Source organism: Spea bombifrons, chromosome 3 (genome assembly GCF_027358695.1).
Source record: "Spea bombifrons isolate aSpeBom1 chromosome 3, aSpeBom1.2.pri, whole genome shotgun sequence".
Classification (NCBI taxonomy): Eukaryota; Metazoa; Chordata; class Amphibia; order Anura; family Pelobatidae; genus Spea; species Spea bombifrons.
In genome coordinates this window covers 22,617,501-22,630,094 of record NC_071089.1, presented here as the reverse complement: position 1 = coordinate 22,630,094, position 12,594 = coordinate 22,617,501, and the positions used below count along the sequence as shown (strand labels likewise).

At 36.4% G+C, this 12,594-nt stretch overlaps 1 protein-coding gene across 1 annotated transcript in view; it reads left to right on the top strand.

The window, feature by feature from the left end:
* Positions 1 to 3,142: 3,142 nt before the first annotated feature.
* VRK2 (VRK serine/threonine kinase 2) overlaps positions 3,143 to 12,594 on the top strand; it is a 29,406-nt gene continuing 19,954 nt past the window's right edge. Inside the window, exons 1-6 of the mRNA XM_053459044.1 lie at positions 3,143 to 3,278; positions 3,969 to 4,024; positions 4,892 to 4,961; positions 6,132 to 6,219; positions 8,214 to 8,322; positions 10,054 to 10,146. Coding sequence (XP_053315019.1) covers positions 3,143 to 3,278; positions 3,969 to 4,024; positions 4,892 to 4,961; positions 6,132 to 6,219; positions 8,214 to 8,322; positions 10,054 to 10,146 — 552 coding nt within the window. The remainder of the gene's footprint in view (positions 3,279 to 3,968; positions 4,025 to 4,891; positions 4,962 to 6,131; positions 6,220 to 8,213; positions 8,323 to 10,053; positions 10,147 to 12,594) is intronic.

Here is a 12,594-nt window from a genome sequence, read left to right as displayed (position 1 = left end):
AATTGAGGAATTAAAGTTTTAAAAACAAAATTTAGGTTTGAAAGATTTCTTTACTGCTTGGATCATAATATAACTAAGCTTTGGCTAGATCTATTGTAAAATTCACAGTACGGCCAAGTAATGGCATTTGGTAATGAGTTTTTTTGGTACACATTGAGTTGTGGCCTAGCTTTGCTTTTGAAGATTAATAACATCAATGCATATAAAATCCAGGCTACCCTGACTAGTGTTACCTTATCTTTGCGGCAAAAGCAGAATTGCAAGTAATTAAAAATGCAAGAAATGATTAGCTTTCCCAGGAAATACTAGGTCAGCAGGGCTGGACTGGGACCAACAATCATGCACTGGACAAAGTAGATTATTAAATAACATGTTCTCAGCAATTAGAAAAATGTCCAGTGGCCCACGGGCCATTTGTACTGTTTGCCACATAACCAGCCAGGTCTGTTACTGGTCCAGGCCAGTTACACCAACAGTGACAAAAACACAGAAATGGTGGCTCAAGTCTATGCTTACACATAATAATTGTAATCACCTCCATGCGGGCTCTGTAGATTATGCCTCTGTAAGACTACTTTTGGTGCAAAAAAGTGGCAAGCATTTAGCCTGCTTTTGCATTGTGTTTACCCTGCTCTATATTTTACTGTCCAAGGACGTAAATAAAGTCTCTATAATTTTACTTGGACATTTATCCAACTCATCACACAACCCTTGTCCTGCTGATGTCAGTGTACTGTGCCGCTGACATTGCGGGAAACACCCCCATTTAGTGTCAAGACCCCCGCTCCCACGACCCGAAGGATTCTTGTGTTGTCCTGGAGAACCAGAGAAGCACTGCTGGGCCAAACCCAGAGAGTGCCTAGGTATGTTCATTACCCCAGTGTGTGCAGGGTGAACATAGGTATCCCAGCCTAATGCAGCTCTCCTATCAAGGTGTATTACCATACTATTTCCACACCTCAACAGCACCGTCCCATATTTATCGTTGGCACTACCCAAAGCTTAGCTGTGTCTGGATATGACATCATATTTTAACTTCTTTAAAGACACGTGTCACCTTTTTACGCAAATTGGCTCAGTCCTCCACAATAGTAAGGATCCCCCTTTTAACCCTTTCAGCAGTGGAGCTACAGGGGACTTGATCACAAAAAGGACGATTGGCTCCCTGTTATGCGGCAGAGAGGCTGCCCCTGTCCCCCCAGACCTGTCAGCAATGATAGAAAATACGCCAAGAGGAAATAATTTGGGAAAGCAAAATGTCACTTTACCCAGAAGTAAGTGACCTGAGGAGCAATTGCCCCCTAGACGAGTTTTAATTCTTCATACAGATCTGGTGAACTAGGTTGGCCTGTTTGCAAAAGTGGGGGCTCAGTGTGGTCATGCAACTCAACGTTATGTGATCCTGCATTAGTAATGAGCATCTTGTATAACTTGCCACCACTTAGACCCTCCATTGTCCATCACGCTGGCTACCTTTTGTGTGAGGTTGGTGGGTAGCCATGTCTTTAGCCACATCCCCCTCCCCTCAACAGGTATCCCAACTTGGAATGCCTGAAATGTTCAGGGGTATGAGATATGCCACAAAAAAAAAAAAAGAAATGAGACTAGTTTAGATGGGCTTTTTCGTGGACTCTGCAGAATCACACCATTTTTTATTTCTATTATTACCACCAAATCTGATAATATTAATATCTTATAACATGGGTGGCGACAATGGCCTTTTTCTTTAGGGCACATATATTTCATGTGTTGCTAACCAGCAGATGTAAGGGGCTGACCTGCAGTATGTGGCTTGTATAAGCTTCCAGAGAGAATGAGTTACTTATACATCCTACATACTGCAGGGCAGCACTGCATGTGTAATAGGCGAATGTTACTTGGTCTATAGCCAACAAGCGCAGAAAGGCATATGAGTGCTCAATCCTGTTTCGTGTATTAAGGCAAGTGTAACTTTACGACACTCCCTATAGAAGTGTTCACAATATTTGTTGACACTCCCTGGCTGTTCCCGATCTGTCACGTGATTAGTCGGCATCGTTTCCTCAAAGTTTCTGCAGTTCTTAGGAATTATTTTGTTACTACTAAACTTCTTTCCTCCGGAGCATATATAGACCTATATAACCCTGTATTAATAAACAATAATGATGTCAGATGCACCCTGGCAGTGAAATTGTTCATAAAGTTGTGTGAATAAATTTAGAAGCGGGCTGAGCACGATGAGTGAAATTACTGGGTTTTGGCTGAACTTAAACAGAAACTGTAAGTACAAAATGAGATGAGACTGAACTCGAATGCAATCTGTTGCACTGTTTAATGCAAGTGAAGTGTGTATGATATGGTGTGCAAAGCCATTCTTGGTATACAAATAATTGCATTTACACCAATATCCCAAGGGAATCACCGATACCTTAAACATATTGTATTAGTTATATCTCACATAGATTATTACAGCCTGCCTTCCTTCTTAATACATCGCTGCATTTATCACATATCTCTGTGTGGAATTTAAAAGTGATGTAAGTGTGAATCCCTTCCTATACAACATATACCAGAGTGAATAATTAAAAGTGGTCCTGAGTGTTTATTCATCCAGCTGATGTCCAACCAGGGCATTATTACCCTAACACTACTTGCACCTGATGTGTCGTTCATCTCCTGGCTGTATCCTAAAACACTAACCTATGTGTGATATATATATATATATATCTATCTCACATATCAATCGGAGGCGTTAGTAAACACTAACAAGTTTTTGGCTTGCCTGGTGAATGAAAGTTAGTGTTTAGCAATACCTCCGTTATGTCTTAATTGATTTTAAGTAGATGCTTCTTAAAACGTTCCATGGTAGTTTTTATGCCATGTACCCTTCAGAGGATGGAACATGGGCTCAGTGTACTCTAACGTTAGGTCCATCTGCCCCATGGTAGGCCACAAAGCTCCACTCCCCAAAAGCTGAGCTGATCCAGATAATGGGGACTTCTTCTTAGTAATAGTTTCACATTTGTTGCATTTATTTGCTGAACGCAACATATATTTTTTTTTTTCTTGCAGAATCACAATTCGATGATGCTGATGACACATTGAAACTTTGTGGAAGGAATAAATACTAATATTTGTCTTTTCTTGATTATTCTAGAAACAAATGCCTCCAAACAGATATCTTAAAAATAAACTGCCTACCCCACTTCCAGAAGGTTTGATCCTAACTGACACAAGTAGAAAATGTTGGAGATTGGGAAAAGCTATTGGACAAGGAGGATTTGGATTAATATATTTGGGTAATTTTTACATATTTGAACATGGTTGCAGAATAACTTTACAGACTTTATACATATTTCATAAATTTGGCATCAATCTTTAACATGATCAATTAATGATGTAAGAATAAACTAGTATTGGTTTTGTAAATCAGGAATTGGTTATCTGATTGGTCCCATACTGAGGGTATTTGTCATCATCATAGTTTTCATGTTGGGTGATTTTCCACTGTTTTCTTAGCTTTCTACAGCCGAGAGACCAATAGAAACAAGATAAATGCTACTTATGTGCACATAATTAAAAGCAAAGCCTCCCCTGGGAATAGGGTGACCACATCGGCCATGTTTTCCAGGACATATAATTTTTACATATTGCTGACCAGCCCAGATAAAATGCTGTAAAAATTATATGTGTCTTGGAAAACATGGCTGATGCGGTCATCCTACCTGGGAATCAATGGAAAACTAAATTTTTAAAAAGGCAATTAGCCTCTAAACACATTTTATAAATATCTATTATTTTTGTAGTGTACAAAATGCAACTATTTCTTACTTTCATGTTTTTCTTAACAGTTAAAAGACCCTGGGGCTGGGATATGACTGCAACATTATGTTGCAAAAAAGCTAAAACTTGCCTTTTATTGATATATGTATGTATTTATTTATATATTATATGTTTAATAATAATAATCCTAAACTTTTTCCCCCCAGCTTCTCCAGACTGCGATAAACCAGTAACGGAAGATGCCTTGCACGTTATTAAAGTGGTAATATGGCCTTAAGAATACTTAAATGATAGTAAATGTATATTAGCAATTAATATGATAACCGTTAAAATGAAGCAACATTTTTTTTTGCCACAGAATAGATGGACGGAATGGTTATGAGGTTTATGGCTTATATGGAGTCAACTTCTGTGGCCCTACGAAGGCATTTAATTGTTGCTCTGACTAATACGTAAAATAATTCCTTCATTCATTATATTCGGTGATGTTCTTTCAAACAGTGATTTTGCTGTTAAAGTGTGCCTGTTATCAAAAATGTAAATGTTATAGTTTAAAGAAGGAAATAGTTTATAGTCCGTGATTGCCAAATTGCTAGTTTTTGTATCGAAGGGATTTTTTTGTTTAAACCTTTCCATCTTATAAGCGATCATCACATGATTGTAAAATTAGCTAGGCTACAAAAGTTACAAGAGCATTTGTTAGCAGGGGACCGCTATACCTAGGGGTCTAGCTAAGTAGCAAGAAGGACTGTGACACAGATTTCTACCTGCTCCCCTGCTGGCTGATTTTAAGAATAATATGAAAAAAGTTACTGCAACAATGCATGTCAAGGCTGCCTAACACTTCTTTCCTACTGGAATAGACATGAGGGATGTCTCTCTTTGGACCTCCCTTCCATCCCAACAATGATATGAATAAAAATGATAGAACTAGTGCACCACCACCACATGCTGGTTCCTAGTTACAGTATGTTTTTACGCCATGCTCCCCAAAAGGATCTTAACAGTAATGAAATTGCTTCTCTTAACTTGTGTTATCAGATAAAATGTATGAATTGTATTGCTTCTAGATTGTTTAACAAATGGAGCTAGATTATTTGAGTACCATTTATTTATTCTTTACTTTTAGGAAAACCACCAAAATGGACCTTTGTTTTGTGAACTGAAATTTTACCAAAGGGCAGTAAAAGAAGAAGAAAGTAAGTGTTTTTTTTTTTTAAGTTTCTTACATTAATGGTTATACATCACACACTTTTTTACAGCTAAATGTAGCATAAGCAACATTATTCCTAGTACTGTTGAATACCGAAATCCTTTTTAGATTTGATTGCTTAAGCATGTAAATATTTGCTTTATTCATAATTGGTGCCAGGATTTGTCAATTGACACAAAAGCATGTGCTGAGAAAGCTTCTTTAAGCATCCCGTATTGTTTTTTTATGGGAATAACCCTACAGACACAAAAATAAAATGACATATAGGCAAGTAAACCTTAGAATGAGTGGAACTGGACTTTTAAAACGAATGCATGTAACCTTGGTAACTGCAATTTGCTGGGCATTTCAGTAATTACTGCCCAACATGTGGCTCTAGCATTGATATTCATTTACTACTCTCTCGACTTGTCGAAATGTCAAGTATAGTCACATATTTGCCTGGGAACCCCTTAATGGTTGTCATATCTCCATCATGCTGATATTAACGCTCAACTGGATGAGCTGTGTGGTTGTTATCTGCCATCAAATTCTATGTTTCTATTGCATGTAGGCCTATGCCGATACCTGTGGTGCTAAACAGTAAGACAGGTATCATGTGATTTCAGATGACTATTTATTTACACTTCAGGCAGAGTCTCCATCTTTGGATTTTTCTCACTCTGTTTCATAAGTACGTATCTATTTCTTACAAGACAGGAGGAGAAAAAGCTCAGTGTGTTTATTGGTGTGTGTGTATGTTAGAATTAGATTTCTCATTCCTAGAAACAACTGGCTGTAAAGTCATCCAAATTCAATTAGATGGAGAGGTTGTGTAAACAGCTACATTTTCAGTCACCTACAAAACAGTCACTTCTGAAATCGCACTACAGGATAAATGTTTTTTTACTTTTTAAAGAGGAAGAAAGTCATGTTAAAAATAAACGCCTCTCCTCTGTGTTTCACCGCAGAATGTAGGTCAGCATCGGCACTACAAGGAATACATAGAGCAACATTTCAACAACTGGTAGAGCAAATGATGTATATGTATAAATGTTCTGGACAATACAGGCATTACAACATTTTCTAATGACAATTGTCCTTTACTTATTCCACAAAGGAATTCATGCATTTATACGTTTTAGTAGTTAAAATGGGCATTTGTTTAATCTTACAGTGAAAATATGGATCAACAAACATAGACTTGATTATCTGGGGATTCCCAAGTACTGGGGATCAGGAGAAGTTACACACCTCTCAACAAGGTAAGAGTCTTTTGTGTTGTAACTGTTAGAATCTCTTCCGTCAACGTTGCACGATAAATCACATTTTATCCATAATCTTCGTGACTAATTTATTCATTTCTGCCAGGTCATGTTTCCCCATCAAACTAGTGGCTTTGACAAGGTATAGACAAATAATTGTCAGCAGCAGGGTTGCATAACATTATTTGTGAGATAACGTATAGTCGGATTCGTTTCTACTGATGAAAATTTGAAAGACTAGGGCTGTTTAACAGCAAATTTTGTTTTTTTGTCATATAGTTCCTCTTTCTCATTTAATGTACCCAAGTTTTTTTAGTTCATGTAGGACCATTGTTTGAAACCATATTTATACCAATATGACAATAATTATTATTAAATGCAAACATTTTGAACCTTTTTTTAACATTTTAATGTATAAAAAAATTATTAAACTCCTTTTTTTTTTTCAAATATGTCGTAGAGTTGTACAAAATAACTTGAGATCCCATTGGGGTCCTTTTGTAGAGGACACTTGACAACACTGAGGTCCACTTAAATATGTATTTTTTAAATGTTCAGCTTTGTTATATATATTTATTTTAACTATTATATATACAGTTTTGCTTTTTTCTATCCATCCTCCCATTCCTTATCTCCTTTTGTGTGATCAAAGCATTCAGAGGATGTCTACTCTCTACTACTAGCTTTCTACTACACTAGGACATGATACTGCTTTGTCAGCTTATAGCCACCGCTAAGTAGAGCACACACAGGGCATATGTATTTGGTATTCTTAGCCCAGATTCCCTTCTACTTATCTCATGTGTAGCCGTCATGCTAGTGGTTGTATCTGAGTTTTATACCTGAGGTTTTACTGTAGGCAATGCTTGGTTCCATGGCAAATATGTTTTACGTCTCTCTTGTTCACATTTGCATTCAGTTTTTATTTAGAATCTTAAGTAGACGTGTTCCTTTCTCAAATTCAAATTTTGGTTTTTTTATTGCTGGTTTAGCATTTGTACAGCTAGTCAACAAATGTATACATTTAAACTAAATCCCCCTGTAAATTATATAGAAATGCAATACATATGCTCAGCGTACAATGGACCGAACCGTAAACAAACATAAGTTACCAAAATTAACATGACAAGTAGCTTGTTCTATCAACATGATACAGACACTGCAAATGTGTTGAAGGGTGCAAATAACGCCAAGACATGTAACCTCACTTTTGTTGCTGGCGGAACTCCGTTCATATGAACTTTGGTCGAGCACCATGTTATGCTGTCTTGAATATTAATTGTGCAGTCTTCTCCTTGGGAAGAACAAAATAAGCAATATTACAACAAAATGAACATGGAAATGAACATTGTTTATCTTTTACTCTTGAAGGACATGTTGCCCACATGTTTTGCTTACTAAATGAGCTGCATACCCAAGCCTTGGGTTTAAGGCTAATGTCTATATGCCATTAAGCGCTGCCATCTTAGTGGATCCAGTTCACTCTATGTAATGGTGTTTAAAGATGAAAATCTGCACATTTTGGATTAATATATATATATATAATACCATGGGAGCAACCATCTTAACTTGTCAGCATCTGACTGTCCCTTCCCATTATGTTCACTCTGATATTACATTACTTATTGGTTCCCACCACTTTTGTAAGGATAGGGTGAGGGGAAAATAAACAAAATTGATTAGATATGCAAGTTTTGCCGCGTTTTGTCACCAACCTCATCGCCTCTGAGATAAAATAACCCCTTACGATTAAACAAGATCTCCACAACAATTAGAATAATGGCAAAACAAAAAGTGCACACTATAGGTAACTTTAATAAATTAGTATAGTTGTGCTAAAAGTTGTGAAGGTAATGAGGATCCCCTTTTTGCTTGGTTCTTGCTGCCCTAGAAGGAATAGCGCTTCTGAACTTGGCTGAATTAGAATTGTTCATCATTTTTAACCGAATATAAAAACTGAGACAAGAAAAAAAAAATACATGGTCTTTTCACAGCTACAGGTTTATGGTGATAGATCGACTTGGAGTGGATCTGCAGAAACTGCTTGTGAGTAACGGTGGCACATTTCCATTAAGGACCATTATGCAACTAGGCATTCGCTTGGTAAGTTGCCAAATATGCCATACTTTCCTTTCTTTTCTGATGATTGTTAATTTAAAATTAGTCTATATAGAAGGGACCCTTAATGGATAAGGGGTAACAGGTACTTTAGTTTTTTTTCTGAATACTACACTTTCAGCATTCAGACCTACTGTGTCTTCCTATCTCCAAGCAGGTAACGAGTGCCTGAGAAAATATAAAAAGATCTACAAATTCACATTATTATGGACAGGATTTGGGCATTGAAAACTAATGAGGCTTAATTTTCTTATGCTATGTTTTGTTAAAAAAAACAAATGTATTTACATCCAATTTTCTTGGGCAAACTATTCTTTAGGTGGTGTCCACATGAGACAAAGATTTAATGCTGGGCACTTGGATATTTGTCTCATGCAGACTTCGACTGATAAGATCTTTTTCATATATCCTATTTTTTTTTCTCATTTACTTTTATCCTGAGATCTGCATTTTCCGTTTAGTGTGGATGTCACCATTCTGTCTCCCTAGCCCCGTGTAATAAATATTTCTTGAACAAAATTACATTTCATACAGGAATAAAATTAGTGGTGAGTGAAATCACTAATAAATCTGATTGTTAAAAGAGATGATCGTAACCCGAGGAAAACTTGTTCCTTTGAAACCCTTTTATTTTTAGGAAACGGCGTGCGTTTGTACTTTAATATCTAAGAGGCAAAGTATGTACCTTTTAAGATATATCTAAATATTTACTTGTTGTACAAAGCTTCTGAATATGATGGTGCTATAAAAATAATAATTTATACTGTCTATATGTGTTTAAACTGAGTTTCCAAGTCTGTAAAATCTAAACCTATTTTTTAACATTAAAATAAATGATACATTTACATACTCCTCCAAATTGGGGACTTTTTCTCTACCCTGGGCCGATCACCCATTCATCTTACTGGAATAGCCACCTTGCCACACCAGCATTGAAAGGAGGCAATGTGGGGGGCTTTCTCACCTGCCTGGGCCAGTTACAGGGGGATCAGAGGATCTCCCCAACCATCCCATCATCTCCACCGCCCTCAAAAAGGGACAGTGTTTTTAAATCTCCTACTTTTTATGGAATCGTATAATTTCACTCATCAGGACATCCTATGTCTTTTGTCTACAGCATATTAGTACCAAAATAAAAACACAGGAAAATGCTCAAAAATTGTGACTGGCAAACTTCTGTGCAGGGTAAATGAAATAGCCTCTCGATATGAATATTTATTCATCAAACAGCATTCAAATTCACAACATTCTAATGAATAAGTATCAGAAGAAAAGTTAGTGTAAAACTACAGTTTTAATAATATAAAAAGTGGATTTGTCTAATTATTAAATGCTGCAGTAGTCTATATAATATTATTATGAATGTCTTTAAAAAAATATTTAACTCTTGACATTTCCTAATGCTTGGCTAAATGAGCTGCGAGTACTTAAATTAGTTTGGTCTGTATTATGAAGTAGATGAGTAGATGAAAAGTTTCATCTCGCTCAAAACCAGCTAGATGCTCAAATGCAATAACTGCCCTCACCATGAGATTTTGGGAGGCCACTTTTTTGCACATCAGTTTTTCAGATCCCATGTTCCATAATATATATTATACATATATTGACATATATAATCAAACATTTGCATGCTCAAAAAGTTCAAAAGCTACATCTGACCTGTTGGCTTTCAGGGATGTATTGCAGTGGGTTAATGTGTGTTCTTGTTTTTTTTAGTTAGACATCTTGGAATTCATACATGAACAGGAGTATGCACACGGTGATATCAAAGCAGCCAATGTTCTTTTACATTACACTGATCCAAGTAAGGTAATGTGAATTCATTTGATTTAAGCTCAGACACATTTTTCATTTGTGTTCAAGTGACAACCTTATAAACAGCCTGCATGTATATATATATATGTATATATATGTTTGTGTGTCTGTGTAAATTTTCACTTAGGGATGTACTCACTTTTGTTGCCAACGTTTTGACATTAATGGCTGTATTTTGAGGGGACTGCAAATTTACACTGTTATACCGGCTATACACTCACTACTTTACATTGTAGCAAAGTGTCTTTTTTCAGTCTGGTCACATGAAAAGATATAAAATATTTACAAAATGTGAGGGGTGTACTCACTTTTGTGAGATACCGTATATGGACAAAAGTATTGGGACACATGACCATTACACCAACAGGGACATTTGACATTACATTCTATATGCTGTAGAACTGCTTCCGCTCTTCTGGGAAGGCTTTCCACAAGATTGTAGGGTTTTTGCCCATTCACCCAGTAGAGCAATTGTGCGGTCAGGCACTGATGTTGGACGAGAAGGACAGTTAATCTCAAGGGTGTTTGATGGGGTTGAGGTCAGGGCTCCAACTGTTCCCACATAGTTGGAAGCATGGCATTGCCTAAAATATCTGCATGGCTAGGTGCTTGATTTTATACACATGTGGCAACGGGGCTGATTAAAACACCTAAATTCAGTAATTAAGAGGTATGTCCCAATACTTTTGTCTATGCATTTTAAGTGCTTTGGTGTGGAATGTAGCCAGGTCAAACGAAATAGATACCAGCCGAACTGCAAAACCATACAATTGTTCTTGCATAAATACCGTATGCTTATGCATGTTTTACAGAATGCTGGCCACATTTTTATCCAAAGCTGTGCCGACATAAAACATTAATATATAAGTAATGTGAACAGAAGTGGCTTATTACAAACTTATTGATATATTTTTATTGTTATTTTAATGTGTACATATTTGTTTGCATATTTAGATTGCACACATATACATTACTTGGTGCAGGAATAACTCTTTTTCTCCAGTGTGAATGGGCGCTAATGTATCTTCTAGTGGCGTGAAATGATATGTGGATTAGCACTGTTTAGCGAGACTATAAAACATGCAGCAGTGTATAATGTTATTGGTTTACTTACAATAGTGATAATTTATTTTCATCCAGGAAAGACATGCAGTTCTGTTTTAACATATTTTAACAACCAAAATGAGCTGCTTTGAATATGCAGCTGCTACAGACAGAATTGGAATGAATTTTCTTTTGGCTTTATCCTTTCTGGCTCATAAGTAGAAACTATATCGCATTGTTTGCATTATACAACCCGAAGCGTACCGGATAGTAGCTAACGTTTGGCTAGAAAAGGTATGCATTTTGAGCGGAATAATTTAAGAGTGTTGTGTAGGGCAAACACTGATTAACCTCATGAAAAGACTTGTAAATTAGTTTCTTTTTAAAAAAAAAACCAAACAAAAAAAAAAGGAAAATGGAACTTTAAATGTTTTCTGCCAAATAGTGTTACCAAACATAGAATAACAATATTTCACAGTGATTTAGTGCTTTTATTTACATTTATGAGAGATAATTATATCTACTCGGCTAATGACTTCCCCCCCCTCCCCAGTTATTTTCCATGTAGATTTGTTTTGCAAGTGTAAAAAGATTTCGGGCGGGAAAAAGTCTTAATTACAAATTCTGTTTTTACTTAAAAAAAGACTCTCTCTGATGTCCAGATAAATGCAAATAGGAAATGGGATCTTTCCAGGGCCAGTCTCAATAAGCTACTTGCCTCATGGTACTTATGGGAGGCCGTTAGGGATGGGCCAAGTTCCGATAATTATTTGTTTATTATTTATTTTCCTGAAATTTGTTCATTTTATAAGAAGAAAAGTGAGATTTTCTATTACACCATTTATTGTTATTGTGCCAAAAACACTGCAAATTTGTTGACCTGCTCTTTAGTATTTTGAATGACATATTGAGTTGTGGCTACCAGCTTTTGAGAAAGGATACTGAATCCCTGTGTTTTTTTTGAGCTATAAGTAAAGTCTAAGAAATTATGTTATAAATAACTACCTGGCTATAACATCCAGAATAGTCGTACTGCTACAGCTTTGATTTGCCAGCTTCCAGCTTTCACACTTACAGTGTTAACCTAACACATTTCTTCATACACGTTTTACTTTTCAATGTTTTATATAGATCCTATGCTTGTTTAGGGATTCTTTTTTCAACTAGGTCTGCAGGTTGTACATGAACAGTCCCCCGAACCCTTCGCACAAAAATGGCAAGTAGAAAGAGATCCGTGCAGAATAGAGATTAAGGCAAAGGAACTTGCACCTATTCTCATAATGATGGAGTGAATCAAGGAGACGAGTTAAAAAAGCGAAAGTAGCGTATTTGTTTCTGTTGAGTGAAGTTCCTTCTGCTAACACTTATACAAATAATACGTTTGTATCAATGGATTTC